The sequence below is a fragment of the Dicentrarchus labrax genome, unplaced genomic scaffold, assembly GCF_905237075.1.
Source record: "Dicentrarchus labrax unplaced genomic scaffold, dlabrax2021, whole genome shotgun sequence".
Lineage (NCBI taxonomy): Eukaryota > Metazoa > Chordata > Actinopteri > Moronidae > Dicentrarchus > Dicentrarchus labrax.
This window is the reverse complement of record NW_026136714.1, coordinates 24,989,513-25,016,792: the sequence shown is the minus strand read 5'-3', so window position 1 is coordinate 25,016,792 and position 27,280 is coordinate 24,989,513. Positions and strand designations below refer to the sequence as shown.

Below are 27,280 nucleotides of genomic sequence, written 5' to 3'. Positions count from 1 at the left end.
AAAGTGCAAATATGAACAAATGAAAAAATGTTTAAGCTCGTCTTAATCACTGAATTTATTAAAGCCATCTGACCAAAAACCCATTAAAGAACCCACTGACTACAAGACAAGGTTCCTCACTCATTCCTGCAGCGTTCTGTTGGCAGGAACTAAAGGTCACCTGTAAGGTTCTGTCCCTGTAGCGCTGTGGAGCTGTTCTTTTCTGAATGGGTCCGCGTGCCGTTTGCACACACTTTTGGTTCCACATTATTGAGCTGTTAATTAGAGCTAAATGACAAGATATGCTGCAGTGCGCAAACAAAGGCAGGGAAGAAGACTGCAAGCAGATAAACTCAGGTGTAAATAATGCTGGATTTAAAATACTTAAATTGACAAATGTTTTATAAGACAGTAGATGCATTTGTTAGAGCTCAAACAAACAACGTATATGACTTTTGTTCCACAGGGCACGTTCAGGTTAAAGATCCCCTACAGACATGCATTAGGACATGTCTGCTTAGAACGATAAGGTGTGTCAAACGAGAACAAGAAGAAACACTTTTTGACTGGAGGGGGAATTTAAATGTGAGTTAGAAACTAACAAATAAATCTCTGGAGGCAGGAAAGTTTGCAGCTGAAATGTATGGTGCGCTTCATTACAAACATTCAGCACAAAAATCAGTAGACAAATTCAGCTTTATTGACAAGAACAGTAGTGCTGATACAAGGCAGGAGCTAGGGGGAAGCTCAAAACAGTGCATAACTCAGATACAAAAAACCATCAGAGTAGCTTTTCATTGGATTTGTAGTCTGGATAATCCCTTTAGGTTGTCCTTTAAAAGATGGAATAAAAAGTTTAGTTAAAAATGGAATGAAGCCCCCCTGATGAGAGCCTAACATGTAAACTGAGTTTTTCTGTTTTTTTTTTTTTACTTACTATATATATATATATGTATATATATATATACAGTACAAAACATGCATCCCATGTTATTCCACAACTATCAGTCTTACAATGTACACCGATTGTACAAAGTCAACTTTAAAATCATAATAAAATGAAATAATACACAAACTTTATACATCCGTCACAGACGCTACACGCAAGACATACTTGGCTATTCCTATTTCTCCGACACCGAAAAACGTCTTTTCAAGCTACCATTAATTTATACACCACATAGTACTGTGCTCCGACTACTGGGCTATTTTCAAAACAGCCTGAGGTAAGCTTTAGCACATGAGACATAGCTCAATTTTAAAGGCCAAAAAAAATAAATAAATCAAATGTGATATAATGCCATAAATCCTTCAATATCAACTGACACAAACAAGACAAAAGATTTTTTTTTCTTTTTCAAAAAAAGTCAGTGTTGCATGTTGTTCCGTCAATTTTTGCTGTAAACAAATTCACCGACAAAGTGCCAAAGTACTTCTGATCCCTTTAGCTGACCAACCTTCTCTTGGTCCAATGCCTGACAGGTTCAACCATTAAGTAGTGCAACACGACTCCAACAAATGCAATGATTACAATGACAGAAAAAAAGGCAAAAAACCCAAAAGGCAAAAAGACAGCTCAGTGTTCCCTTTTCTGCTTCCGGCCAACGTCAACCTCGTCCAGCCCCGTGACCGATCTGGACTGCTGCATTTCCCGGAGCTGAGCGTGCGTGCGAGGCGGCTGCTTCTTGAGCTTCTCCAGGTGAACGTCAATGGGGTCGAGTTCGATCTCGGCGACGGGGAGGGGTAGGTAGCCACCGTCCCTCGGCAGGCACATACACCACCCGGCTCCGGCCAGGTCCAGCTCGCTGTACTTAACCTCTGCCTTCTTCAGCTTGAAGTCCACCATGTCGGCGGACTCGCTCATGTCCACCAGGAGGTTCCAGAAGACGCAGCTGAGGATGATGCCCAGCAGCTGCAGGGAGACATGGGACCTTGTTAATACAAATACTCTGGGTCTGTGTCTAGGGCAGGGGTCTTCAACGTTTTTCAGGCCAAGAACCCCTCAACTGACAGAGCGATGGAGCAGGCCCCTCAACATATAGTGTATAAAATTGTATTGCAAATGAACAGCAGTAACTCTTAGGACCACCTGTTAAAGAACGTAAAGCCATAAGGAATCACGAGCCTCATTTAAATGGCAGCAAACAGTTATTTTTATTATTGATTTGCTTATTACTTGTTTCATTAGTCTGTTTATTTATTTATTGATACATTTCTTCTCAATTATCCCAAATTCTTATTAATTAATTTTCAGTCATTGAATAATTCATCATTCCAGCTCCAGTCTTTAGATTACTCAGCCATTAAGAAGAGCGGAACTGGTCCCAGACCTTTTCTGCTTACAGCTTTGGTCACATGACTTTGAAGAGCTACAGTGCTATGATGAAATGCTAGAGAGTTACACAATGGGAGGAGCCCATTAGGTTGCCTCTGTTTCTGGGCTAAGGTTAAAAAAGTTAAATTCTCATTAATTTCTCCATAGACACTGTTAGGTAACTCATAATTAGAGCATTTGCGCAGCTTGGATCAGCAGGAAACTCCGGTGGCTGAATCATCAGTACAAATGACGACTATGTTAAAAATTCTTTAATGCTCGTCTACATTAAAAACATAAAGACGTTAATTATAACTCCCAGTGTGCAATTTGAACATCCGATCACTGAGGTAACAACTCTGACCTGTGCGCCATAATGCTGTGTGGGAGCTAAAGATTACACTGTTGAGGAAACTGAAAACACAATCTGCAGCTTGAATTCATTTCCTTTTGCATTCTGGGTCACTTTTGGCAACTATGGCACTGTTTTATTCACAACTATAAAAAGTCTTTTTAATTTGCTACCGCTGTGATTCACACATCTCATTGGTTTCTTCTCCACAGCGACAGTGGCTGAGGCTCATGGGTATTGTAGTATTTAGAGCTGTGCACCATGCCAACCTGACAGAAAAAAAACATGATTTCTCAGTAGTCTTAAAGTTTAAATAATAAGACTGTTGGCTGACATAGACCTATAGGATCCTGCTAATATACAGAGTGTCTATACAGAGGAAGAGGATATCATTTAAAGAAAGTTTAAAATGGGCATACAGAATATGGAAACACTTCCAGTTTTAGTGAGGTAATGTCAATCTCAACAATAATTACACCTTTTAAATAAATGGCGTTTGCTGTTTAATACTTAGGGATGTCCTTAGCCCAGAGTAATACATTGGAGCCGATCCAGGCATATTTAAGTAGAGCGGAATCCTCATAAAGATGAGTTATAGTTATGAAAGTTATACAGTGCAGCATTTCACTGCATTTCATTTGGTTGTGACTGACTTCAAGTACAAGGATTTGCTATCTGCAAATTTTTTATAATCTCTTGCTCTCTTCCTTATTAGCAAAGACAATCGTACAAAACATTCAGACAGCACTACCTGTCAGCGCTGACAGTCGCTTTCACGGGTTAAAATGACAAATATTGCCGGCAGCAAATCATATAACAACGTTAATTCTGTGAGTAACATGATGATAGGCCAAAATTAAACTTGGCTGCTGTCTGGTGTGTGCTCTCTGCAATCCTCTGTCTGTGCCAAAGATTGTTTATGAAGGGTTTTTGTAGTTCCAACAACTGCTGTGATAGGTCCCATTCTCCAAGTTAACCTCTCATTCATACCACATCAGTTATTTAATCATATCATCCTAATAATTTGAACCAGGACATGTCAATCAAAGAAGGCTACAGCTGTAATTTCAGTGTGTCAGATACATATTTAATCCACATTTAGTTGATAAGTATTGGATCAGACTCCGTATCAGCGATAACCAATATTAAAAGAACCTGGATAAAACTTGCTCAGGACATCCCTAATAATAGCACCGCCACTGCAATCCTTCTCCCATGATTCATAATTTATTTTGTGTGTGTATTCATTTTATGTTAGCAGAGGGGGGTCTTTATTTTAGATGAGGTGGCTCACCTCCCCTATAAGGCCCTACTAAGGAAACTCAATAACTAATAATTAGACCTTCCATCACAGCTAATAGAGTGAGTCTGACACAAATGATAACCTGATCCAAATTATACTTCATTCGAGCCTTTAAATGGTCCACAGTAACCTTATATACCCAATAATAACACTGCTGTTTGTGTATAGGAACACTTATTTATAGGATCAACACACTGAAAGAAATCAGACCCTGGAGTGCACAAGCCACAGAAATGCAAAGGAATGACGAGTCATGTCTGTTCACCAAGTTAAGATTGTGGCTGGCAACAAGTAAGAACTTTGGATTTTTCTTCCAGGGCACTAATAACTGCAAGAGTAGATGTTGATTTTTAATTGGAATAAGTTTCTTGCACCTTGTATGAGCTACAATTTATTCTGAAATGGTGGTGCTGGAAAGAACCAATGTTATTTATGCAGCTTTTTCAGATAAGTAATTATTGTAATTACTCCTCGGCGAGGGGGCTGCGACAAGTTTAAATGTATGCATGAGAAGATTTGTGGACATTGTAATGCGTAGGGTTCAGATTTATCAAAAGGTATAAAGTTGCAAAACCTACTTGAAAGTTAATCAATTTAGTTTTTGCTAATAATGTTGAGTATTCTGGCACCGCTGCATCAGTTTGTTTATGCAGCATAGAAAACGTGAATTATTCGCCAGGAAGGGTTGTTGGAAAGAAAATGAAAATGGGAATTAGCTTTCAGAAACTTTCACAGGAAGTGGGGAGTTGACAATTGAAATATCAAGGCTAAGTTAGAGAAGTGCATTTGGTTGGAAAGAGGGCTTCCAACCCAGTTCAGTTCCAGTGAGTCAGTGCTATGAGTTTTAAATTACCTGAGGCAGCCCAATGGCGCAGCAGAGTGCAATGGTTTCTCCAATGTTGTCACTCATCCAGAGGTTGACTGCATGGATGCAGCCTCGCACATGGATCAACTCATGCAGGGTTTCACGCTGATACACAGACCAGAGGAAGACAACAAGAGGAAAGTCTTAGTTTTAAACTCAAACTGAACAGCCGCTGCCACCAAGAAATAAATAAAGAAGGAAAAAAAGAAACTAGTGAACCGGTAAAGTTGTCACACACAGTAGAAGATATCTCACTTTCAGCTGTTCACTTATTTGCAGTCTGTATAAACTGGAGGATGGAAAAACTGACAAAACAGTCAATTAGCATCACAGAATCTGCTTGTCACCTCCTACCATCAAGCAACAACATGACCAGTCTGTACATTAGATGGTAAAGAATCTTAATAGTCTTTCGGCAATGTTTTTCCGTCATAAAAAACTCTATCTAAGCTTCTGAAAGGAATGCATCGGTTCCTTGGTCAGGAAACAATGCATAATGGAGGCAAATGGAAAAGCCTTTGAGATGACAACAAGCTAAATTGTGATGATCAGCTATGCCTGGATTTTCCTTTACAGCCATGAATTACTGGATAGCACATTAAAAACGTCATACACTACAGGGATGATGCTGTCAGACAGATACACCTGCTGTGTGGAAAAGCAAATGAATGTGCGTATATTGCCTCACTGTTTATAGGCTAGTGAGTTTTTTCCCCAATTCTATACATTTAATCTCCCGACGAATGAAAATGAGTCAAAAGCATCTCCTGACGTCTCTAAGAAGACAGACCAGGACTTAATCAACTGTCAAGCTGCCAAGAATTAATGGTGTCATAGAATGTCATCATGAAGAGCTCAGACAAACCCATTATGACTATTTAAAGAGCCTGACAGGAGTGTGTGCGAATATGTGACTGATAGACAAGCTACACAAATATGGGATTAACATGCTGCTTTAATTGAGAAGAATTTTTTGTTTGACTTTTACAAGAGAAAAGGCTTCAAAGACGAGGACTCTTCTCCTCGGACGGGAAAACTTTACCCCCAGCTAACAGGACAGGTGTTATATATAATATTCCCAACCTTTTCTCCAGATGTATCCTCACAGTCCTGTCAGGTGAACCCTTTATCAACACCACCCATCATGTACATTTGAATTGATTTTAAAATCATTATGTTATTTAACGCTAGTGAATATACAAGTGGATATTATATGAATATGTTTTTCAATCAGTTGAATTGTTTTGGTTTGTCTAACTTTGGATTTATATTATTTGTGGCACAAGGTGGATGTTTTTAACATTGATACATTTTTTCAACTATTCATTCATTACTCTGGAACCTGGCCCTTGGCTAACTTCCTCAGACAAAAAAAACAGTGCTGGCTTTTCTTACATAGCTTATATATGTTCCTTTCAAAAGGTCAACTTATTATCAATTATGATTCCCAAACACTTGTAAAACGTATGACTAATTCTATGTTATAAATCTCAATCATTGTGGAAAGGAGCGTGCAGGCTTTTATTGCTTTTATTTGATGGTAGTGGCTGTGGAGAGACAGTAAAGTGCAGAGAGAGTAAAGTGGAGAGAGAGAGAGAGAGAGGGAGAGAGAGGGGATGACGTGCAGGAAAGTAGCAGGTTGGAAGGGAATCCGGGCCAATGCAGCAAGGATTCAGCCTTTGCACACAAAATTAGCATTTTCTATAGGTTCTGGCCCCTGGTGTTCAGGTGTTACAGTTGACTCAATATTTTGATGGTTTATTTATTTTGTTATATTTTCTTGCCTTTTATTTTCACAGGACAGCTTAAGATCGACAGGAAGAGGGGAGAGAGGGGGCTGACACGCAGCAAAGGACCACAGGTGGGACTCTGCAGCAAGGGCTCAGCCTTGGTAGATGGGGTGCCAGCTCTACCAGGTGAGCTATCTGGGTGACCATATTTTGATGTTTTTAATTAACTTGTAATTTTAAATTGACCCCCTGGTGACTGCAGAGGTACCCCCTGTGGTAAACAAACCCTGGGTTGGGTATCACTGTCCTATATGACTACCACACAATACATTAAACTTACTTTATGCTTTTTAAAAAAAAAATGTATGTCATTAAAATGCCTTGATTTGTCAGGTATTTATTGACTGCATTAGCCACAGACATGCATTCCCATCCGGTTATTTGATTTATAAATGCATAGCAGTACTCATGAGTCAATGTGATTTAATACAACCAATGTTAAACATAATAGTAAAGATATGATGTAGGGCTGCAACTAATCATTGTTGTCATTATTGATTCATTTATTTTCTCAATTAAGCAGCTCTAATATGGTAGAACAAATAGGAACTTCACCTATGTTGTGACACACACTTTATCCAAGTGTCCTAGACCAATGGACAAAATGTGTCTAGAATAACCAGTTCTTACCTGTTTTTCCAGAGTCTGGTAACCACATAGAGTGTTGATGACCTCTCCCACCTGTGCAAAGATTTAGAGTCAGAGACAAGATTTTAAATAAGCTGAGATGACCAGAGACAGGTCCACAGGGACATATGTGAGTGCAATGCTCCTCACAAGGGGGTGTTCCTGTCCGCTGCCAGCCAGAGCGTGAACTAAAGTGTTTGCAAAGTGGCTGCAGCCCTGGCAGGTAGGAACTGATAACAGCAGAGACCTACCCAATGTTCAGCTTTTTTCTAATCAACTCCTCTATCTCTGGGGTGTGAGTATTGGATGATTCTGCCAATAATTTCTCCAACACAGCTCCACTGCTTCCAGAGACAGTTATCGCTTCAAGCTTAGGGACAGGAGTCATACCGAGAATATGGAGGTTGGAGGGGGCCACAAGGGACCAACATTTCATTTAAAGGCTGTGTACCTTTGAATCACAGTCTCTTGTTAGCGGGAAGAGATGCTTCTCTGACACAATTTATGTTTCTGTTGTGTAGCTAATATGTGTCTCTTCTTGCTTCAATACAGTCAGTGGATGGTTTTTTGACCTGAACCATCTTTCAACTGAAACTAGAATTATCGGACAGAGTGGCTGTCCGCAGCAGGGCCATCTCTAGATGACATGGTATCAATACTTGCTAAGTAACAGGCTGAATTTGTCACTCTGAAATCTGCCCTCATCACAGCAGAGACTGAAAGTCTGCAAACAGACAGAGAGAAATGTAATCTATTTACAGTTTATTTTGGTCTGATTGGTCTGACTATAGACTTCCAAGCAACCAAACATAAACACACAAATTTCATGTCATCCAGATTCCAGGTAACACTCTGTGTGCAACTTTTGGCTCTGAGGATAGAGACTGCTGTTTTTCTCATCTACCTTGGTGATTTATTACGACCAAAGCAGAGTTAGTGATTGTTGCAAAAGTGGAAAGATTTACAAAGACTGAAGAAGATTTTATTCTGTTTCTGTCCACTTTGTATGAAGTTATGATGTTACAATGATCTATGCAATCTGGTGTCTAGCAATAGTGACATGGGTTTCTGACTAAACAAAAAGGATCTTACTCTTTAACAAAAAGGTCAGTCTCTATAAGATCCTTTCCATAATGTTGTCAGATAAGCATGTTTAGTGGATGCACTTTGAGGGATACAATTGTCCCGGAGGATTACATGGCAGCCATAGCAACCCGTTTCGCAGTTATGTTCTCATCTAACTCTGTGAATTAAGGGTTTAATACAGCCAAACCAACCTTGATGATTGTTTTTGGAACAGTCAAAAGACTAACAAAGACTGTTTTGGTGAGTTTTGTTTCTGTCTAGTTTGAATGACGTGTGCTTGTGGAAGGTAAAGTTTGTGTTTTTGTCAATGGAGTCTGGTGGGTTGTAGTGCTTGTTCATTTGTTTTGGTCTGAGATACAGGTGCTCTAGTGTTTCATCTAGTCTGAAAGTTGGATACAGTACCTTTCAAATATATACATGTTTAAACTGTAGATTCAAGGGGAGGTTTCACACCTCAGCTGTTTGGTGCAGTTCAATTAGACTGCCATGAAAGCTGACACTCATTCTGAAACTCTGGTGTAGGGGTGGGTGATATGGGCAAAAAAAATATTTGTTTCGTTATTCGAACGATAATCAGTCGATATCCTTTAAAATGTGATTGGAATTGTCTGAGTTAGGGCTTGTGTCCACCAAACGCGTTTTTAGCGCTGAGAGCGCTCAAAAACTCATTTTCCGAGCGCCCAGCGGTGTTAGAAGTTGAACAGATTTCAACTCGAAGCGCTCTGAGTGCTGCGCTAAAAAGTCTTTAAGTCTCGTCGAAACTAAACCATTTCCATGCCAGAGAGGTAGATCCACGTCTCGGCACTTAATCATCTGAAGTACCGGTAGCTTCAGGGACTGGAGGTGCTTGCATTTTCTCTCTACCATCACAACGCGCTGCTAAACTGTTGCAAGGAGGATGCTAGCGAGAGGTCATGTGATCATGTCATGTGATCACGTAGGCCCACTAGTCATGTGACTGAAATCCTGCCATGCTTTAGAGAGCGTTGCTGCACTGTGTATTAAGTGGATGTGAGGAGTTTCCGCGTGCGTTTCAATATTTTTGGCGAAGTAATTTAAATACACGATAATGGAAATTTGCACATCGTCAAAACAACAATGACGATATTATCGCAAACGATATATACCGCCCACCTCTACTCTGGCGCTGACTTAACTTACTTACTGAGACCAACCCACTCTGGTGCAGTTCATTGGTGTTGTGAAAGCAATGCAAAGGGGCCACAGGATTATGTGATAGCAGGTGTTTGATTTTAAAATGAATTCAATAGATAAACCACTTTTAAATGATCTGCTCATCTCTTTCTTACAAAGCCATCCATCCAATCTTTAAGCACTGTATAGCCTATAATATTTGGTAACCATGTTAACACAAATGAACATCAGCACAAGTGCTGGAATTTTTGAAATGTGTGTTGAGTGTGTGTCCTACTCTGTGTATGCAAGCAGTTCCCCAATAAAAAGTGAGCGAAACAAAAGCTATACCCCTCCATAATGTTACAGTACAAAATGCCTCCTTTTGGTCTCTGTTTGCCACTACTTATTATATACCAGGTTCATTTACTTTCTCAGTTAATAATGCCCATAATCCATCATTTACCTGGCCAGAATAAAAAGAAAAAAAGGTATAAAAGGCATCTTTCTTTCCTGTGTTTTGCCAGCACTCACCTTGCCACGAACACAACAGGTATATGGAACACCACAGGCTAGTGGACCAGTACCATTGCAGAAATGGTACTGGTTGACTCCCCAGTCCTTATACTCGTCCCCACCACAACATGAAAACTGAAAAGCAAAACAGAACGAAGACAAGGCAATTAGGAAGCAAGCAGCCACATCTCAAGTTCTTTCTAATCACTTCAATGAAACAACCCACTGAGTTACAGCTTCTGCTGTGCGATCCACACTGAGGTTTCAGCTCAGAGTTGAGCTGCAGCTCACTCACCATGCTGCCTTCTCACGCCCCACCCCCCACCCAGACAAACAAATTCTCTTTCGGTACATCTAATTCCTACAGCAAGCTAAAGCAGATGTGGGGATGTCAAAACAGGTGCACATATGAAGACAGCAGTGGTTCTGACAATCAATTAAAGGCTACCATTTTAAAGGACTTCACAGAGAAAATTAAATTAAGTGTCCAATGTGACGAGACCTTTCCTAGACGATGAAGGACATCTCTATGTCTGCGACTGCCTGACTTTAGCTGCATGCTGTTATACACCGGCTGTGCAGATAAGACATTTCTACAAACGGTGGGGGGGGCGTACACCAGATGAGAAGCAGGATTTACTGCCCTCTCTTTTGACGCAAGTGATGAAAAAACAGTAAGAATCCCCTCTTGGAAAGGCTCCAAACTGTGAGAATTGCAGTTGAGAGGCAAGAGACTGAGCTCATGGTCAGAGGTTAAATATACATTACATCCTATTTGTTTTCATAGTTCAAGTTCAAAGACACAGTATTGCTTCAGTGGAGCCAATACTGATGTCACTGCTACTGTAGACTTTTATTCATTTATTCTCTTGATAAGATTTAGCAGCTGCAGGATGCAACAGCTTAATAGTCACCATTTGTGCATTGTTTCTGCAGCTCTACCCTGTTGATCCAGAGAGACAAACACACACCACTTGATCTTGCTGTTCTACATGACACCTATAAATTTCCGAGTCTGCAAAATGGCGTAGAGTGGTCTGTTCTTCTTTAAAGAACCATCTGTGATCCAGTTACATGAAGCACAATAATGAGTAATCACACTGTAGGACCTGTTACTCTACCTGACAGACGCCATATCACTATCAACACGTTTGAAAATAGCCAAATAACCAGAGTTTGAAGAGGTAGAGGTTTGTGTAGTTGTGGTGTTTCTCCGGAAATGCTCTTAAACTTGTGGCATGGTGCCCATTAAGAGAGAAGCCTACATCTGTGACAAAGCAGACTGACTCATTTCATATCACGCATGTGTGAGATGAAATGACCAGCTAGCTGTTAAACTGGCTGGATTAAAAAAAACACACCTGTGTGGAAAAATCTACATTAATACACAATGAATAGTTGTAAGAAGATGAACCTGTGGATAACCCCTAGCTGGTAGAAACCACATCTTTTTATCCCAATATCAAAAAATACCATCATATTTAAAAAAATAAGTATTACTGACATCATGTCATTATCATGTTATCATACTACCTTTTGCTGCACATAGTCCAAGATGTTTTTAAAGTCCAGATCATCATAGTAGTGCTTAATCCCTTCTCGTATACTGCTCTGAAACAAGGCAGATGTCTAGAAAAGTGGAGGGGCAAACACAGGAGAGGCGGTCATTGTTACCTGGTTGTGGCTGGAGCCTTTCATTAGGGATAATTATATATAAATAAAGAAATGCATGTAATCAGACAGTTTAATCAGACAAATGTACCTTCTTTTCAAAGATGAGAGCCGTGGTGAGTGCAACTGCCTGGAGAAGCAGCAACACACAGAGGACACAGAGGAACTGTGGAGGGAGAAACAGATCCAGCATCATCCTGGTAAGTGTTTAGCAGTGGGGCACCAACATACAGTGAAAACAACTTCCATTGCTACCAAACACAAATCAACTTTGCATTTCTTCCCTTTCAATATATAAAAGACATAAAGCACGAACTAAAAAACAAGACCTAGAACTAGAACTAGAACTAGAGGTATACTCTAATCCTGTCCGCTAAAGAGCGATATCTGGGTCAATCTGGGAATATTTTAATGGATCAATTTCGGCTAAACTAAACAATTGATCATTCTGTACTCTAAAAGTGTACTCTAGGGTGTACTGTGTAATGTTGTAAAGCTGCTCAATATCCCGCCTCCACAGTGCAGCATTTCACTGAATATGCGAGAGGAAACTGAAAAATAAAATGAAACTATTCAGGTGCTTCAATGTGAATGTCTCTAATTTCTAAACCCAGGACTGGCAAAATACATGGACTTGTTAACTTAATACCAACGCTAATGCTTATTAGCAAAGCGCAGTGTACAGAACATTCAGGTAGAAGCTTTAAAACGGTACTTCTTGGTTTAAAAAGACAAAAGTCTACGAGAATGAGGACTAATTCTGGCTCCTCCAATAAAGAGCAGTATATAGCTGCTTCCCGAAGCTTTTCTATGGGACCATCCAACATCTAGTTAATTTACGTTAAATCCACGATTAACTGGATGACGGACAAAAAATGAAACTAGGCTGCTGTCTGGTTAGTGTGCGCTCTACAAGCCGGTGTTAGTTCTTGGCTAAAGATCACTAATGAAGAAAGAACCTCCACTCTGTCATACCACAGTAGGAGTGCGAGTACACTGGAGTGTTTTTGTAGCAACAACAGACATATCACATCAATAATTTAAAAAGGACCAGTGTGTAGCATTTAGTGGCATCCTTCTTGGGTAAGGAAGACAACAATTCACAAAATGAAAACCTATGAATGTTATATTCCAGTTCTGCCAATAGATCCTCCTAAATGTTACACACTGGACCTTTAAGCAAACTAATGTTGTTTTGAACCAGGACCTGTGCCATATTTAGAATGTCATACCTGTTATTTTCAGGTTGCAGCTTGAGTGTGTAGTGGGCAGCTGTGTCATTTAGGCAATAATACAATTTTGACAAAAAATTGGACAAAACTATATACAGAAATATACCCAATATTAAAAGGACTTGGGACTGGGGCTGAAAAAAGACCATGACTGAGAAATTGCTAGATAAAACTGCTAATATTGATGGAACATTTGCTGAATTAAACTGAGGTAAAAGCTTGGTATAACCTACCAGTGCTGAGAGAAAAAAAAATCAGTGTATGAAGGAACATGCATACGTTTCACAGTGACTAACATTACCTTTATGGTTTCCTCACTATGAAATGAGCTTCTCTTCATCAAAGCATTAGCAAAGACGTCACAGACGTCCTTTTTGATTGCTAACTTTTAATCCCCTTTTTTCAGCTAAAGTTAATTAGATAGTTGCATAGCAACTACAATAATATATCCCAACTCCCTTTGAGCTTTCTGTTACTGACAAAACCAACAGCTGTGCTTTTGCATTTGAGGTGAAATAAATTAATCCTAAGTGATCAATGACTTAAATGTTTTATGAACTGCTGCTGTTGTGCAAACTTTTAACACACTCTATATTTCAGTTTTGATGCGTGTGTGTAATTTGTATATTTACACACAAATATACATGCATATTTAAACACATACATGTTTGGAGTGGCACCCTTGTATGTATAATTGTCTGTTTTATTCCCTGTATTCCCCTACCTATCTGTGTTTGTAACTCAAACTCAAACCCGAACTAAAATGTTACCCTTAAACAAAAGCACGCGCGCACGCGCACACACACACGCACACAGACACACATATTAAGAAAGACATGCCCTCGTGGCTCCACTCCCACCACCTCCTCCTCCTCCTCCTCCTCCTCCTCCTCCTCCTCCTCCTCCTCCTCCTCCTCCTCCTCTTCTTCTTCTTCTTCTATCATCCCTACCATGTGCAGCAGGGTCTTGTTGTCCCTGAGGGATCCAACCATGCCCACCACCGACACTGTAAACATCACCAGGCCCAGCAGGATGAGCACAACAGCAGGAGCCAGGAAAAGGCCCTCCAGGGTTCGATTCTTCTGCCTTTCCACTTCGGCATACACCCCCACACACAGCACACAAAGACCCATCAGCTGGAGGGGGGAGAGAAAGAGAGGGTTCATGAGATAAAAACCTTGAAAAGAACAAATAGAGTTGAGCTTTTTGAACTATATATTAATTTTTATGTCTTTTAAGACATAGTATTTGTGTGAAGACAATGTCTGACATTACAGACACTGTTAACTTTTTCAGTTTGTGTTTTTAATCATTTCTCTTCTATTTTTCTTTCCACTTCCTTCCTCCTGCTGCTTCTTGTTTTTTGAATGGTAAGAATTATCATGCCATTTCCCCCTCTTTCGTTTGAAAATGAAATTTCAATCTCAAGAGACCATTCTGAGTTAATAAATGCCACTAAAAGTTGGTTCCAGACGGAAATTAAGTCTTTAATGTGATGAGTGTAGCTAGTAAGCGTCCCTACTCTACCAGCAGTTTTAGCTGCCAAACAATGCTTTGACTTAGTCTAAGTTTAAAGGTTAATGCTGAAAGTTTTATTTTGTTTTGACAAAAGCTGTGTTACATGTTTGAACTGTTTCATTCTTTTTGAAAATCAAAAGAAATTCAGGAAAGATTTGGCATATTTTCACCAGTGTGGAAAAGCCTCTTAAACTCCTCTATACTAGTATTGGACATGTAAATGCTCCACTGAAATTCAGACTAAAGATATTCTTTTAAGTGGATCTGTTGCTTCTTAAAGCAAGACAAGTCTCCAGTCCACACAAACTGCACCCATGGCCACTTAGTGGAATTATGCAGTGAATAAAGAGGATGGGACAGGCCTTCCCTGGTGGCAGGAGATTCAGACAGGATAAGTCCAAGACGCCTGATTGGATGTGCAACCAACCTGGAATGACGTAATCACAGTATGCAACAAGCCAACAACAAATGGTGGCACCAGAGAATACGATTGTAATGACAGGGAGGAGGTTTAGTCAATTCTACTGAAAAGCAAGAGCAGTGTGAAAGTAAACGCAGTAATTAGGGACTGATCTTCTTTAATTCAGTTTTGATTTTCTGTCTTACTGTGTTGTTTTCCACTTTTAGTGTCTTTCATCATTCTAAATCAAACTGGATTAAATGGTTTGCATCCATAACACACAGCCAGAAATGTTATGTTCAGATGTTTTGGGTCGGTGTTGCGTAATACCAATGACCATGCCCTGATTTTACAGTTAATACCCAATATCCTGTCTTGTTCAAGGATTAATACAGGCGTCATTCTTCTTACCCCTTATCTTACCACAGAATACCTCACATAAGTGATCTTTCATGACAAAAAAGCATCTAAATCTGTATGTATTTGTTAAACACAGAGGCGTGCTCACATCTTGTTGGGTAAAAGGCTACAAAATGTGAAAGGATGATTAGGGGCACAGAAAAGGTGTACTATGACTGCATCCTCACAACGATGATCAGCTCCAAAGTGCACCCAGTGCACAACCTTGGTTCACACTCTGGCATCCAGCCGGTGAAGGAAGAAACACTCAGATATATAAAGATATAGATACATATACACTATTAGATTGTTAATACTGATGCATTCATACTTAGGTAGCATTTTACTGTTATAGCTGGTCGAGGCGGAGATAGTTTTTACTACTTAATGTACAGTCAGACAGTTTAGTACTCTGGTTCCTAACAAAAGGTGTCTTCCCCATCCAATTGGCCACAACATAAACCTGGTCATAAGACGATGAATAGGGTAGGAAAGAAGCAAAAAGTTCTGCAACACAAATGTTTTTTGGAATTTTTGGACTTTTCTCAGATCTCTGGATAATTTGACCTCTTTGGGCCTTGAATAGATATTTAATCAAAACAAAAAGTTGTTAAAGTAGTAGAGTTATTCAATCCCTCTACGGTATCAACTGCAAACTACTCTGAGATCTAAAATGTCCTTAAAACAGTGTCTGTTTTACTGGTTTAATCTTTAACAATATTGTTTTTTATAAGCTTATTATACATGTTTTAATGTAAAGTGATTAGTAATTATAGCTGACAATTGTAGTGGAGTAAGAAGTACAACATCCCTCTGATATGGAGTGGAGTATACAAAGCAGGATAAAATGGAAATACTCAAGTACAAATACCTCAAAATTGTGTTTTACATTACTTGAGTGAATGATATAGTTACTTTCCACCACTGCATCTAGCTGGCCAGTGGGTTAGACTGCAGTGCCTCACAGTAAATTACTGTCATAAAGAACATAACATTGAAATGATTAGCAAGCCTAATTAAGTCTAACCCTTTGTGCATGCTGAAATCTGTAAAATATCTTTAGAGTGTGGTACACCTGCATATATCTAACTAATGCGAGTGCTACAAAAAGAGAAGTAATACACAGAGATTTCTTCCTGACTATTGATTTTCAATTGGAAACAGAGGCAATCTACCTTAAGAGCAGGGTCCATCTACTTCAACTCCATTTACTGCTCACAACCCTCCATAAAGCACTGGCTGATACATTTGGCTTGGCTCCCACAACCAATGTCAGCCTGTCTACCTTCCCTGCTGCAGTAATGAAGATAAGAATGAGTAACAGACTTTGTACAAAAGGTTTCTGTTATCATCCCGTAACGAGAGACAAAATCTGGAATTGCTAGCATAATATCAGTGATCACAAGACATTGGAGAGACGGGACACTTTGCACTTAAATAGATCCCAGTGAGTTCTAATAGTTCCAACAAGTGACACTGTGCAAAGGCACATGGATCCAGGAAAAAGGCCTATGGTGTGTGTGTGTGTGTGTTCCAGACTGCTTTACAGTAAGAATGGCTTTTGAAGCTAGCAATTATTCTGTTAAAACACTCTTATACAAAGTTTAATGTAATTTATTGTTATTTGTAGTATGGTGTGACAAATTGTATGATTGTAACTAACCCTGAGTAAAAAATGTAATCAACCAGGCCTATTCATATTCCACTGGAGGAGACAGAGTGAGTCCCACTGGACACCTGCAGCTTTACTCCTGTCATTAAGAATCCCACTTAAATTGCATTAACCAAACTTAACACTACAACAGCAAAGATAGCTTTAATTAAGTCTACATGGTTAGCTTGGGGCTAAAGGAGCTTTTGTGTGCTGAGCTGAGCTGGGCCACGCTGTCCTAAATCATAGCAAAAAGGGGGGGTGGGGGGGACGGGGGTAGAGGAGAGAGGCAGATCATATGAAAGGGACTCTGGCGTGCTAATGGGATCACACTACTGATGCTTTGGAGTCATATTCAATAATGTGCTTTAGGGTGTAAAAATTCAACAAACAAGAGAATTGGGCAGATTGTGGTGGTGCAAATTGAACATTATTCTGAAAATGTTCCTGGAGATGAAAGTGGTGCAGGGGAGGAGATGGAGGAAACATGACTTCAGAGACAAAACACGGGGGTTTGTAAGTGGGGTGATGAAGGCTGAGGGTCACTCATCTTTACTTTTAATGGCCTGACAAGGCTCGTCCAGCATTTTTAGCAGCTGCTGGATCACAAATTAAACCCGACCACTTCAACAAACAAAAAGCAGACCAAAGTTCTGTCTGTGAGCAGATCATTTATTTAGTTCCCTGGTGGAATATACAACCCCTCCAGCCAAAACCAAATGTATTAACTTGTGCTTTCTTACATATTAAAAGACAACTGTGTTATGAAGTGTGGGGAATATTGATGTACCACGCTGGATGTCACCCTTGTTTAAATATGTGTCTGAGCTTGGCAATCCCATACAATTTTGCTAATTTTCATCTGCCACAGTCACCATTCAATTTAAACACTGCGGTGAGTAGTTACATTTTTATAAATATTATAATGCTAAAGATAAATATGTTTAATGGCTCACTTTATTCCAAATTAACCACAATGCTCTCAACATGCCTCAACATGTTTTTCAACTGCATTTGGAATAACAATGTCTCTGTCCAGGAAAAATGTACCTGTTTACATGGTTAAGATAGCATTTCAAATAGCTAGGCATTAAATGTATCATTATGTGACACATGCATACATAACAGAACATAATTTACTGCAAGTATGTGATTCATTTGAATCATAATATGATTGATTCGGTTCTGATTTAGTTCAATGGCCAACAAAAGCGCCTTTCAGGCTGCTCCTATTTCCTGTCGGCAAAACTACTTACCCACATTATCGTCCCTTTAACTGCATCCAACGCCCTGCACCACCGTGCTGTATGCTAGCCACCGGTCGCTGTGTATCGGTCCAATACCAAATAACGTTACATATATTAATACCCTAGTATATTGTTTTATTAGTAGACTGCCAGTAATGTTTTAATTAACAACAGATTACAATTCAGCAGAATGCACGGTGATTGAAGAGGCAATCTATGTCTTGTAAGCTAACCATTCACCAGCTAGCTAGTATCCAGAGAATTCCATACCGAAACCCATTAGATAAGTAGGCAATTTAAGATTGCCTTGGTACACAACAAATACACAACGTTTTAACCCAAAGCTATATCTCGTTATCCAGTTATTATAGTCGTACGATAAATACGGCAACCGTCCTATCCAACACACATTCATTGAAATAAAATCACAGCTATACCCCTTCTTACACTGTATCGCTATGTGGCTGGGAGTTCACTACAGTTTGAGGCGAGTCCGTTTTATAATATTAAAATTATAATCAAAAGAGTGGTGCTCACTGTTTGGGATATATGCCGAATTGTAGAGTAGATTGTATAGATTTGCAATATACCTGAAGTTATGTTCTAAAACGTGTATAGGTATGTATGTTTGTCAGCAGATAGTAAACGCAGGTGTTTCATATGAAGTTTGGAGAGACGATGCTATTAGGTGGTTCGCTTCTACTAACGTTACAATTAGCAGGCAGTGTTGCTGCTCAGACGAGCTTACTATGGTACATGGAAAGCTGGTCAATAAACGGACCATAAACTTACCGAGAAGAGCATTGAGTAGATATTTAAGGTAAATTTGATGAAGTAGTAGAAGTGGTTGGTTTTCCTCAGTTCAGAGTAGGTCGGCATGGCTGCTTGTATTAGTAAAGCTAGCTAACAAGCTAGCTAGCTATCCTTCGTTTAGTTGAGGCGATATAAAAATAATATAAATTAAAAATAAGATACTGTTTATGAAATGAAAAGCGCCTTTAAGAGACCTAGCTGGATTTTAAATATGTAGTAGCCCTCATTTCTCACATAGTATTGTGGGCAGCCGCCACCGAAACAAAACCACTTCCTTACGGCCGGCCAGTCCACGCTTTGTTTTGACTACATTCTTAAAGGGGCAGTGCACAGAGACTCATTATTTTATTTAGCTGCTACAGTGTGTAACATCATTTTGTGTCAAGGTTCAACTAATGGCAAGTGCATTACGTTTACTTGTTTATGAAACATTAAAAACTGTAACAGTGTGAACTATTTAAATATTAAAAAACAGCCTGTATTTTGAGCCTGAGGTCAGAAGTGCTACATCAGTCTCCCTGTAGTAGCAAAACATGAACATGAACAAAGCCAGTGGCTTGTTTAAATAAATGAAATTGTTGTTGCATTACTTTTCTCTTTATGTGCAGTGACTGGAAAAAAAAACCTATTCAAATGAACTAAGGGATATGTACATAGGTCAAAACATGCAAGTACTTTACTAAGAGTTACTGTAATGCATTACTTCTTTACTCAGTGCACAGATAATCCCTCTTGCTTCAAGTTGCATCAGTTGTTGCCACCACTTGTTGGATATATTTGGCATGCATTCACAAATAGGTTTATACACTTCCAAAGCTGGCCATGTGTTCACCCAAGTGATTATCAGCAGAAGTGTTTATTCCTCTGAGACTCACATCCTCAGAAGATGGTTTGTTTTGTTTTTACTGGAATAATTAATTTCTCTTCCTCCTGATCAGTCCTGGAGAGTGGTCCATTTATGTAGCTGTGGTGCATTGTTTCAATTCCAGGAGATGTCCAATCGCACCTGCTTTGTTCACTATGTGTGTTGCCGAGAGAAGCACAAACTAGCTGAGTCACATCAGTCATCAGGTTACATTTAATCAATTACTGGAGTCCTTCAACCAATGTTATCCTTTATGTGTGCAAACATACACACTTATTTGAGCAAGACTGCTCTGTTACTGACCCTGACCTTATACTGGAGAGGGCCAGTATATAAAAAAAATATTTCCCTACAGGGATCAATAGAATATCATGTTATTGTGCACTGCCTTGTGGTGGAAGGGTAGTGTATCTCCAATCCGATGCATGCTGGGATTGCATCCAGTCCCATATGACCATGAAAAGGGATAAGTGGGGAAAGAAAAGAATGAATGATCATGTACCGTCCAGTAAAAGCCACACTGCCAAACCTCTTCTTTCTGATTGCTATTCTGAATCATCTGCATATGCATTGATCTTTGTGGAAGGAATTAAATCTTTCACCCTGTGCACATTCTGGGGGTCATTAGGGTGCCAGAAGCCCATCAAAGACAGCACACAGAGTCTCACATCTTTCACAAATAATTGAGTTTAAATTTTCAGTGGGAGGTAGGGGAACATTTAGGCCAAGCTGCGGAAAGCCAATCAATGGAAAGGTCAGAAATAACATTCAAATTCAGAAATGTTTTCAAGTCCCTTAGGATCATCGACCAGACGGGGAGACAGTTTGCATGGACTGAATGAGTTTAAATTCAGGAACCCAGCTCATTTCTTCTGTTAAGTCATCTGAATCCAGCACATCCCCTGCCAGCATCCTTTCCACTTTCCAAACCACACACACACGTACACACCCAGAGCCACTTTTTCTGATCACTTTAAACTGTAAGGAATGTATCATTTCTACTAAAATCTGATTTAAATTCATATACATATAAGCGGTTCTACACAATGATGACTATAAAACTATTTGACAAAACTGGTATAGTTCTTCTATTTTATATAGTGGATCACTTTACTGACGTTGCAGAAAGCAATGCAATGTGATCAGGTGACTAAAACCACTTTTGGATTGTGCCAGCCCTTTGATGATTCCTCTTTGTCATGACTTCAGGCGTGAGATGAATTTTCCTCACCTGAGATGAGATAAGATGCAATTTTACTGGCTGCAGTTGTGGGGAGATCCAAAAAAAATCTGTCTAAAGGGCTGATTTCCGGGCCAGTATGACACAGATTGTTAATTATTAAAAGACCATGAGAGAGGAACTGCTGATGTAGTGAATATAGTTAAATCTTTCTGATAATTCACAAATGTTTCAGCTTCTACGATAGCTACTACGCACCACTGTTTAAAAGTTTGGAATCACCTGTCATACCGATGTTTCTTTACGTCAATAATGGCTATTCTATAAATAAAATTAAAAAAGACACTTATTTTAGTTAACTTGAATAAAAAAGACGTTTTAGAAAAAACTGAAATGATACTTACGAGTACTTACAAAATTAACAAAACTAAAATTAAAATATACAGTAAATGTCTTTAGTACCCTCCATATTTTAATAAAAACACTTAAAATAATAAAAACTGAACTAATATGAGCAAACTGGGGAAAATATCTAAAATTAAAGACAAAAATTAAATACAAAATTCAAAAAATTCAAAAATTCAAAATAATGAAAAATACAAAACTATATTAGCTCCCCTCCTCCCCCAACCAATTTCCTTATCGGGCCAGATTATGCAAGGCACCTGCTGGCCAGTACTCAGCCCTTTTGGCTCCTGTCCTGTCACTGCTGTGGTTGGTTGTGTTTGGTGTTCCAGCTTTGATCTGATATGTTGGTCGAGGAACCCACTGTTGTCCAGTCCAACTTTTGAAGTGTTCCTGTGTGTTAGTGCCTCATACCAGAGGTGGTTCACCTGCTGTTTTGCAACTGCTAGTTTGCTCATTATTGATTGTTCAGACTCATAGTGTCTTTTGACAAACAAATTGTTTGGTTGTTTGTAAATCTTTTTATATATTTTTTCTTTCAGTGAAGCAGTGTGCCATATATTTTTGAGGCTAGGCACCCGTGGTGAAGTCCCCATTCTTTATGCACTGGGATAAGAATGTGGACCACACCTTTGTTTTGCGGTGAGGATCTGCACCTAGGGCAGTCCTCAGTTTAGTCTGCCTCTTTGGACGTGGCCTTAGCTCACTCCTCCTCAGTTTGGCTTAGTTTATGTTGGACTGACAATTTAAGCTCTAGGGTTCACATATGTTGCATTTAAGCCTTTTTAGAATAATTAAAAAATAAAGTATAATAAATAATGTATTTTTTATTCCCCTTGCTGATTTTAGAAATTCCCATTTGCCTTTTTTATGATTTTTCAGTCCTTGCCTATTTTGATTATCCATTTCAATACAACATTTGGTTTATTGTGAACACGCATCTGTGACTCAGACTCTTTTGACTCAGTAATGAGTCTGTGTGTCTTCATTAACAAGTCTGTGTGTCTTCATTAACAATAAATTAATTAACAATATTTAGGGTTCTTGAGGAAGTATTTCCTGGGGTGCAATTCTCCAGGTGTCAGTTCCCTATTCTCCCGTTATTGCCCTTGCAACAGGTGCTCTGCACTCCAAATATTTTGGGGCATTGTTGTGCTGCTCAAACAGCAACCTGTTCCTCTTTAAATATGCACTGATTCTTTTACTGAAAACGGTTTGCTCAGAGGGTTTTTTCTTCTTTCGTTATTAGTAATTTTCTGAAGCCAAAAACAAAACACTGACAACAGTGAAAAGTTCACAGTAGACTTATTCAGAAATGATGATGTAGAGGCTGAGTGGATGGGTCACGAGGTTCACTGTGGAGCAGGGGAGGCAGAATGAGCTGGGCTGGCGACAGGCAGACAGACAGGAGATCCAGGGAGGAATGAACCTGAAGGAAGGAGACACATTGACTTCATTTGGATGCACACGATATTCTGGTTTTGCCCTTATTATAAAAAAAGAACTATTCATACTATGCTGTGAACATTGGCAATTGAAATTGAATATTCCACTAATAGTCCTGTTTACATGCAGCTGTGCATACTCCCATTAACTGTTATTGATGTACTGTACTTCCTATTGAGGACTTTCTCTCTCTCCCTTCCCCTTCCTCTTTTTCAAACTAGTGAAACAACTGTAGCAGCTTGGGTCATTTTGTATCAAAAGAGGACTTAAATGTCAAGCAGGTGAATAAAGGCAACACAAAGGATTACCAAAACTGGAGCCAGCGTCTGGCTGCAGCAATTCTACCACACTGAACGATCTGTGAAGGCAGGCGTGGCGAGCCGGGGTAGATATACTGCAGAGTCTTGATTAGTGGATGAATCACAGGTGTAGCATTGCATCATTGCAGCAGGAGGGAGGCTGGAAACACCACGCCCAGACACACACATAAACACATACTCACACACACTCACAGAGATGACAGACAGAGGACTGAAAAAGAAACACAAAGGAGAAGGAAACAACTGAAAACAGTAGGAAAGAGGGAGAGGCACAGCCGCTTTCAATTGTCAGTCTGTACAAAAATATGGAGTATCCCTCGGAGCCATCTGAGTGTACAGAATCAAGTTTTTGTGGCAGGAGATTCCAAAGCTTTGAACAGTAGTGTATATACATTTAATTTATTCAGTACAGTATTTATAGGCATCATCAGTAGGGATGTGTCCCAGCAGCAGTACTTTGCAGATTACTCCTCCTGATCTATGGCCATCTGGACGCTCTCTCAGCAGCCTACAATTTGGACTTCATGGCTTTCTGCTTTGCATCATTGTGATGCCCAGCAGCATGAATGTTCTGCAGAATGAGAACCCAGCAATGTCTCAGTGACATCTTCACCCCTCCCTCTAACAGCTTCTCATATCTAGCCATCTTCCTCTTGATGATCACATTCTTTGATCACTTGTTTTGAGGCCTCTGGCAGAAGGACCTCAGAGCTGTTGGTGTAATGGTGTTGGGAAACTTGAGACCACACGCAGCTTCCAGGTTGTGAATAGAACTGTGGACAGCAAGTACTTGCTGCTTTTGATTGCCAAAGGTATCATTATGATCCACCTGAAGAGCTTGTCACATGGTCGAGCAGCACCTGAACCCTCCTCTCCCTATGTGCTTCCAATGTCAGAGTTGGAGGATGGGTTGTGCATCTGACAATTTCTCTAGCCTTGGAAAAGAAATCAGGGTTTCTTCTACTACTGTTTGTGTGTACATACCTGTATGCAACTATGAATGCCTTCCTGTAAAGACTGTTTGAAAGTGCGTGTTATCCCCATATTTAAATGGGTATTTAAATGATTTAAATGCCGGCTGTCGAGTTGCATTGTGGTTAATGTTGGTGGCAGGTTTTGACAAGGAGGAGGAATACATTTTATTTTGTTACTCACCTCTCCTCTTGTTTCAGTCCACTTTACTTCCTGCTCCAGTGTGCTTCCTGCCAGTTTGCTTGTCTGCCCCGTCCTGATTGGTTTCACCTCTGCCTCATTATACTTCCCTCAGTAGAATACTTAGGCTGCGGTTGAGTAGTCAAAACAATGATGTCCTATTTCCTTTCCTAAACACTTGACCTCAGTGGAAAACATCATGAGGTCAATGTGAAGATGTGAAGGAGAATTCATAAGGAGAAGAGTTTTCTGTTTTTTTTTTAAACCAACTTTATTTATAACACAGAACAGTGACAAACTCAATGCTACACTTCAAGTAAGGTTTCCCATACAAAACAGAATCACACCTGCTAAGAAAGGATGTTTTCAATTTATACAAAGAGTGCATTCAATAATGAATTACTCACAGGAAGTAACAACAAAACAGAACAGGTTTGACCTAACAACATGAAAGGACTGTATGGAATTAAGTAGAGAAAGCTGAGCCTTTAAAATAATAATCAAAAAAAAAAAAAAGGCCAGATATAAGTGTGTAGAATTTCCTGGCATCATGGCACTTTTGACCTTTTTCATACAATAAGTCAAGAATTTTTTTTTAGTGCATTACACAATGGGAGGATTTAGCAAAACAGCATTTATGTGTATGGTATGTTTGTTATGTATGTAGTTTGTTGTGATGAAGATATTGTTAACTAGAAGATTACGTCTAACTTGAAAAAGTTTACATCTATATTTATGGATTTAGATTTCCCCAAGGTTTGGAGGGTGTCACAAGCATAAAACAGGTGCTCTGTTGTCTTTACATTTACATGGGTCTGCCATGGTGACAGTACAATGGTGCATCGCTTTAAATGTTGCTGGTGCAAGGAATTGTAGGATGGAAATATCCCCTTTTTGGTGGCCTACAGGTGACCGTGAACCCTAATGTCTGTGGTTTGAGTCCAGCTGGGGGACCTTTCTCCATCTCTCTTTCCCTTGTTTTCTGTCATCTGTCTGCTTTCTTTTTTTGAAGTATTTTTGGGGGCTTTTATTGCCTTTATGATAGTGACAGCTGACAGACAGGAAAGAGGGGCAGAGAGAGGGGATGACACGCAGTAAAGGGCCACAGGTCGGATTCAAACCCTGGGCCGCTGCAGCAAGGACTCAGCCTCGGTACATGGGTCGCCAGCTCTACCCACTGAGCTAACCAGGCACCCATTTGTCTGCTTTCTGCTATTATGAAGACAAAAAAGACCCAATGATGTATAGTGATGAAATACACAGCTCAATATATGACATAATAACAAAGATGCCACTGTCATATCATGCCTCTTTTACTGTGACTGGCTGGTGTTCCTGCAGTCACCTTAGACTCATTCAATGCCCCTTTCCATCACAGCAGTAGTGGTGAGAAAGTGCCAGCAGCCATTAAGGGATGCTCAGCACCAGTTACAGTACGTGATGACAGCTTTTGTAAGATAAAGAGACATTTTTCTTTAACTTTGAAAAATAGAAATGACTGAATAATGCTTTTCCTGATAGTCTGGAAAAGTAGTATCAACAGGCTGTCTGATAACAAAAGGAGCAAAATGGCTGAATCAATTTCAGCAGTCTAGGCACATGTTGATTGGGCTGGATCATGTCATCAGGAGTGGTTAAGTAAACAAGTAAACTTGTTATCATAATCATGTTCATTTGCATCACCTCTGACTAACTTGTTTTTTTTTTTACTGTTAGCTGTGATTGGATCTAGTCAAGCCTGTAAATTGATTTGAATCGTAACTTAGCAGCAATAAAGCGCTTGATACACCTGAATAATACTGATTTTCGTCAGTTGTCATGATGTTATCATTTTAAGTATGTTTTGATTCAATTCATTTTAAATCGCTCAATGTATTCTCGTGTATTTAAGCTCAGTTGGCATTTCAAAGTTTCACACTGTCTGCTAATTTTAAAATACAAACTTTATATAAGTCTGTTTCACATATTTTAAATAGGCTGAGATAATACTTTACGCTCTGGATTATTTGGCAGTTTTAATTAGTTAATTAAAATTTCTGACAGAATTGTCGTAGATCACATGTAACAACTCAAACATGTAATACCAATTTGTTTGGATGATTCAATTAAATACTGATGCATGCCTGTCAAAACCCAGTAATTTCAGGATTAGGATGGGGAATTGATTTGACCTCAAACTAATTTGGTCTCACTCACACTGACCTTGTTGGAAAGATGGCTGTAAAGAAGCATAGTAGGAAAAATATGTTCCCTCAACCACATGACAATCTGTGATTGAATCCGGGAAGGTCATAGCATGTCAACTTCCTCTTGGTCCAATTTGTTTAGTCTGTCTTCAAGGCAACAATACCATTCTCCCCCCAATAACATTTCGAAAGCATTTTAAGGTAGGGACTGTAAAAAAAGAAGGATTACAGTAGGAAAAGCAACAAGTGCACACACACTCAAGACAGAGGAGTCTCCCTTAATGTTGGCTGACTTTCTGGACATTTTAGGGTTGGTCTGTTGGTCTGTCACCATGATGCTGACATTCATAGAGTTTGTAGAAATGTCTCAACTATTGGACAAATAGACTGGTTGCACAGCGAACATTTTGCCACGCCATTGCAGGAAAATCAGAGGTGTAGTAATGATAGCTGCATTACACTTAGGAGAAGTCTTGCTATTGTGCGTGCTGGGTTACTGTTACTGGGATACTTAGCTAGTGGAACTGAGCCATTGTTACTGTTATTAAGTCCACCTGTGTTTTTCCAGTTTTGACGAGTCAAAATGTCTGCTGTGCAGCCAGTCCTTTGCCATGAAATTTTGTTCAGACATTCATGTTCCCTCATGATGAACATTGGAGATCCCCTCACTTTTCATTTAATGCAGAAAAAATTGGTTTATTGGTGTCAGTAATCTGAATGAATAAGGGATTCAACACACTGTGTTAGCAAATGTAGAGAACTTTGTATGGACGGCACAGATTTACAGGTTATTGTCACTGACCTGGTAATTTCATAGCTAGAGCTGTGC

General features: G+C 39.5%; 1 protein-coding gene across 1 annotated transcript; it reads right to left on the bottom strand.

Moving 5' to 3' along the window:
- Nucleotides 1-657: 657 nt before the first annotated feature.
- zgc:110329 (uncharacterized protein LOC550500 homolog) lies at nt 658-19,198 on the bottom strand. The gene is made up of 8 exons (XM_051422083.1): nt 18,877-19,198; nt 13,820-14,005; nt 11,729-11,803; nt 11,500-11,595; nt 9,985-10,101; nt 7,234-7,284; nt 4,802-4,918; nt 658-1,891 (listed from the first exon to the last, which is right to left on the bottom strand). The coding sequence occupies exons 1-8, from the start codon at nt 18,961-18,963 to the stop codon at nt 1,556-1,558; spliced, it is 1,065 nt and encodes a 354-aa protein (XP_051278043.1). The 5' UTR covers nt 18,964-19,198; the 3' UTR covers nt 658-1,555.
- Nucleotides 19,199-27,280: the final 8,082 nt, after the last annotated feature.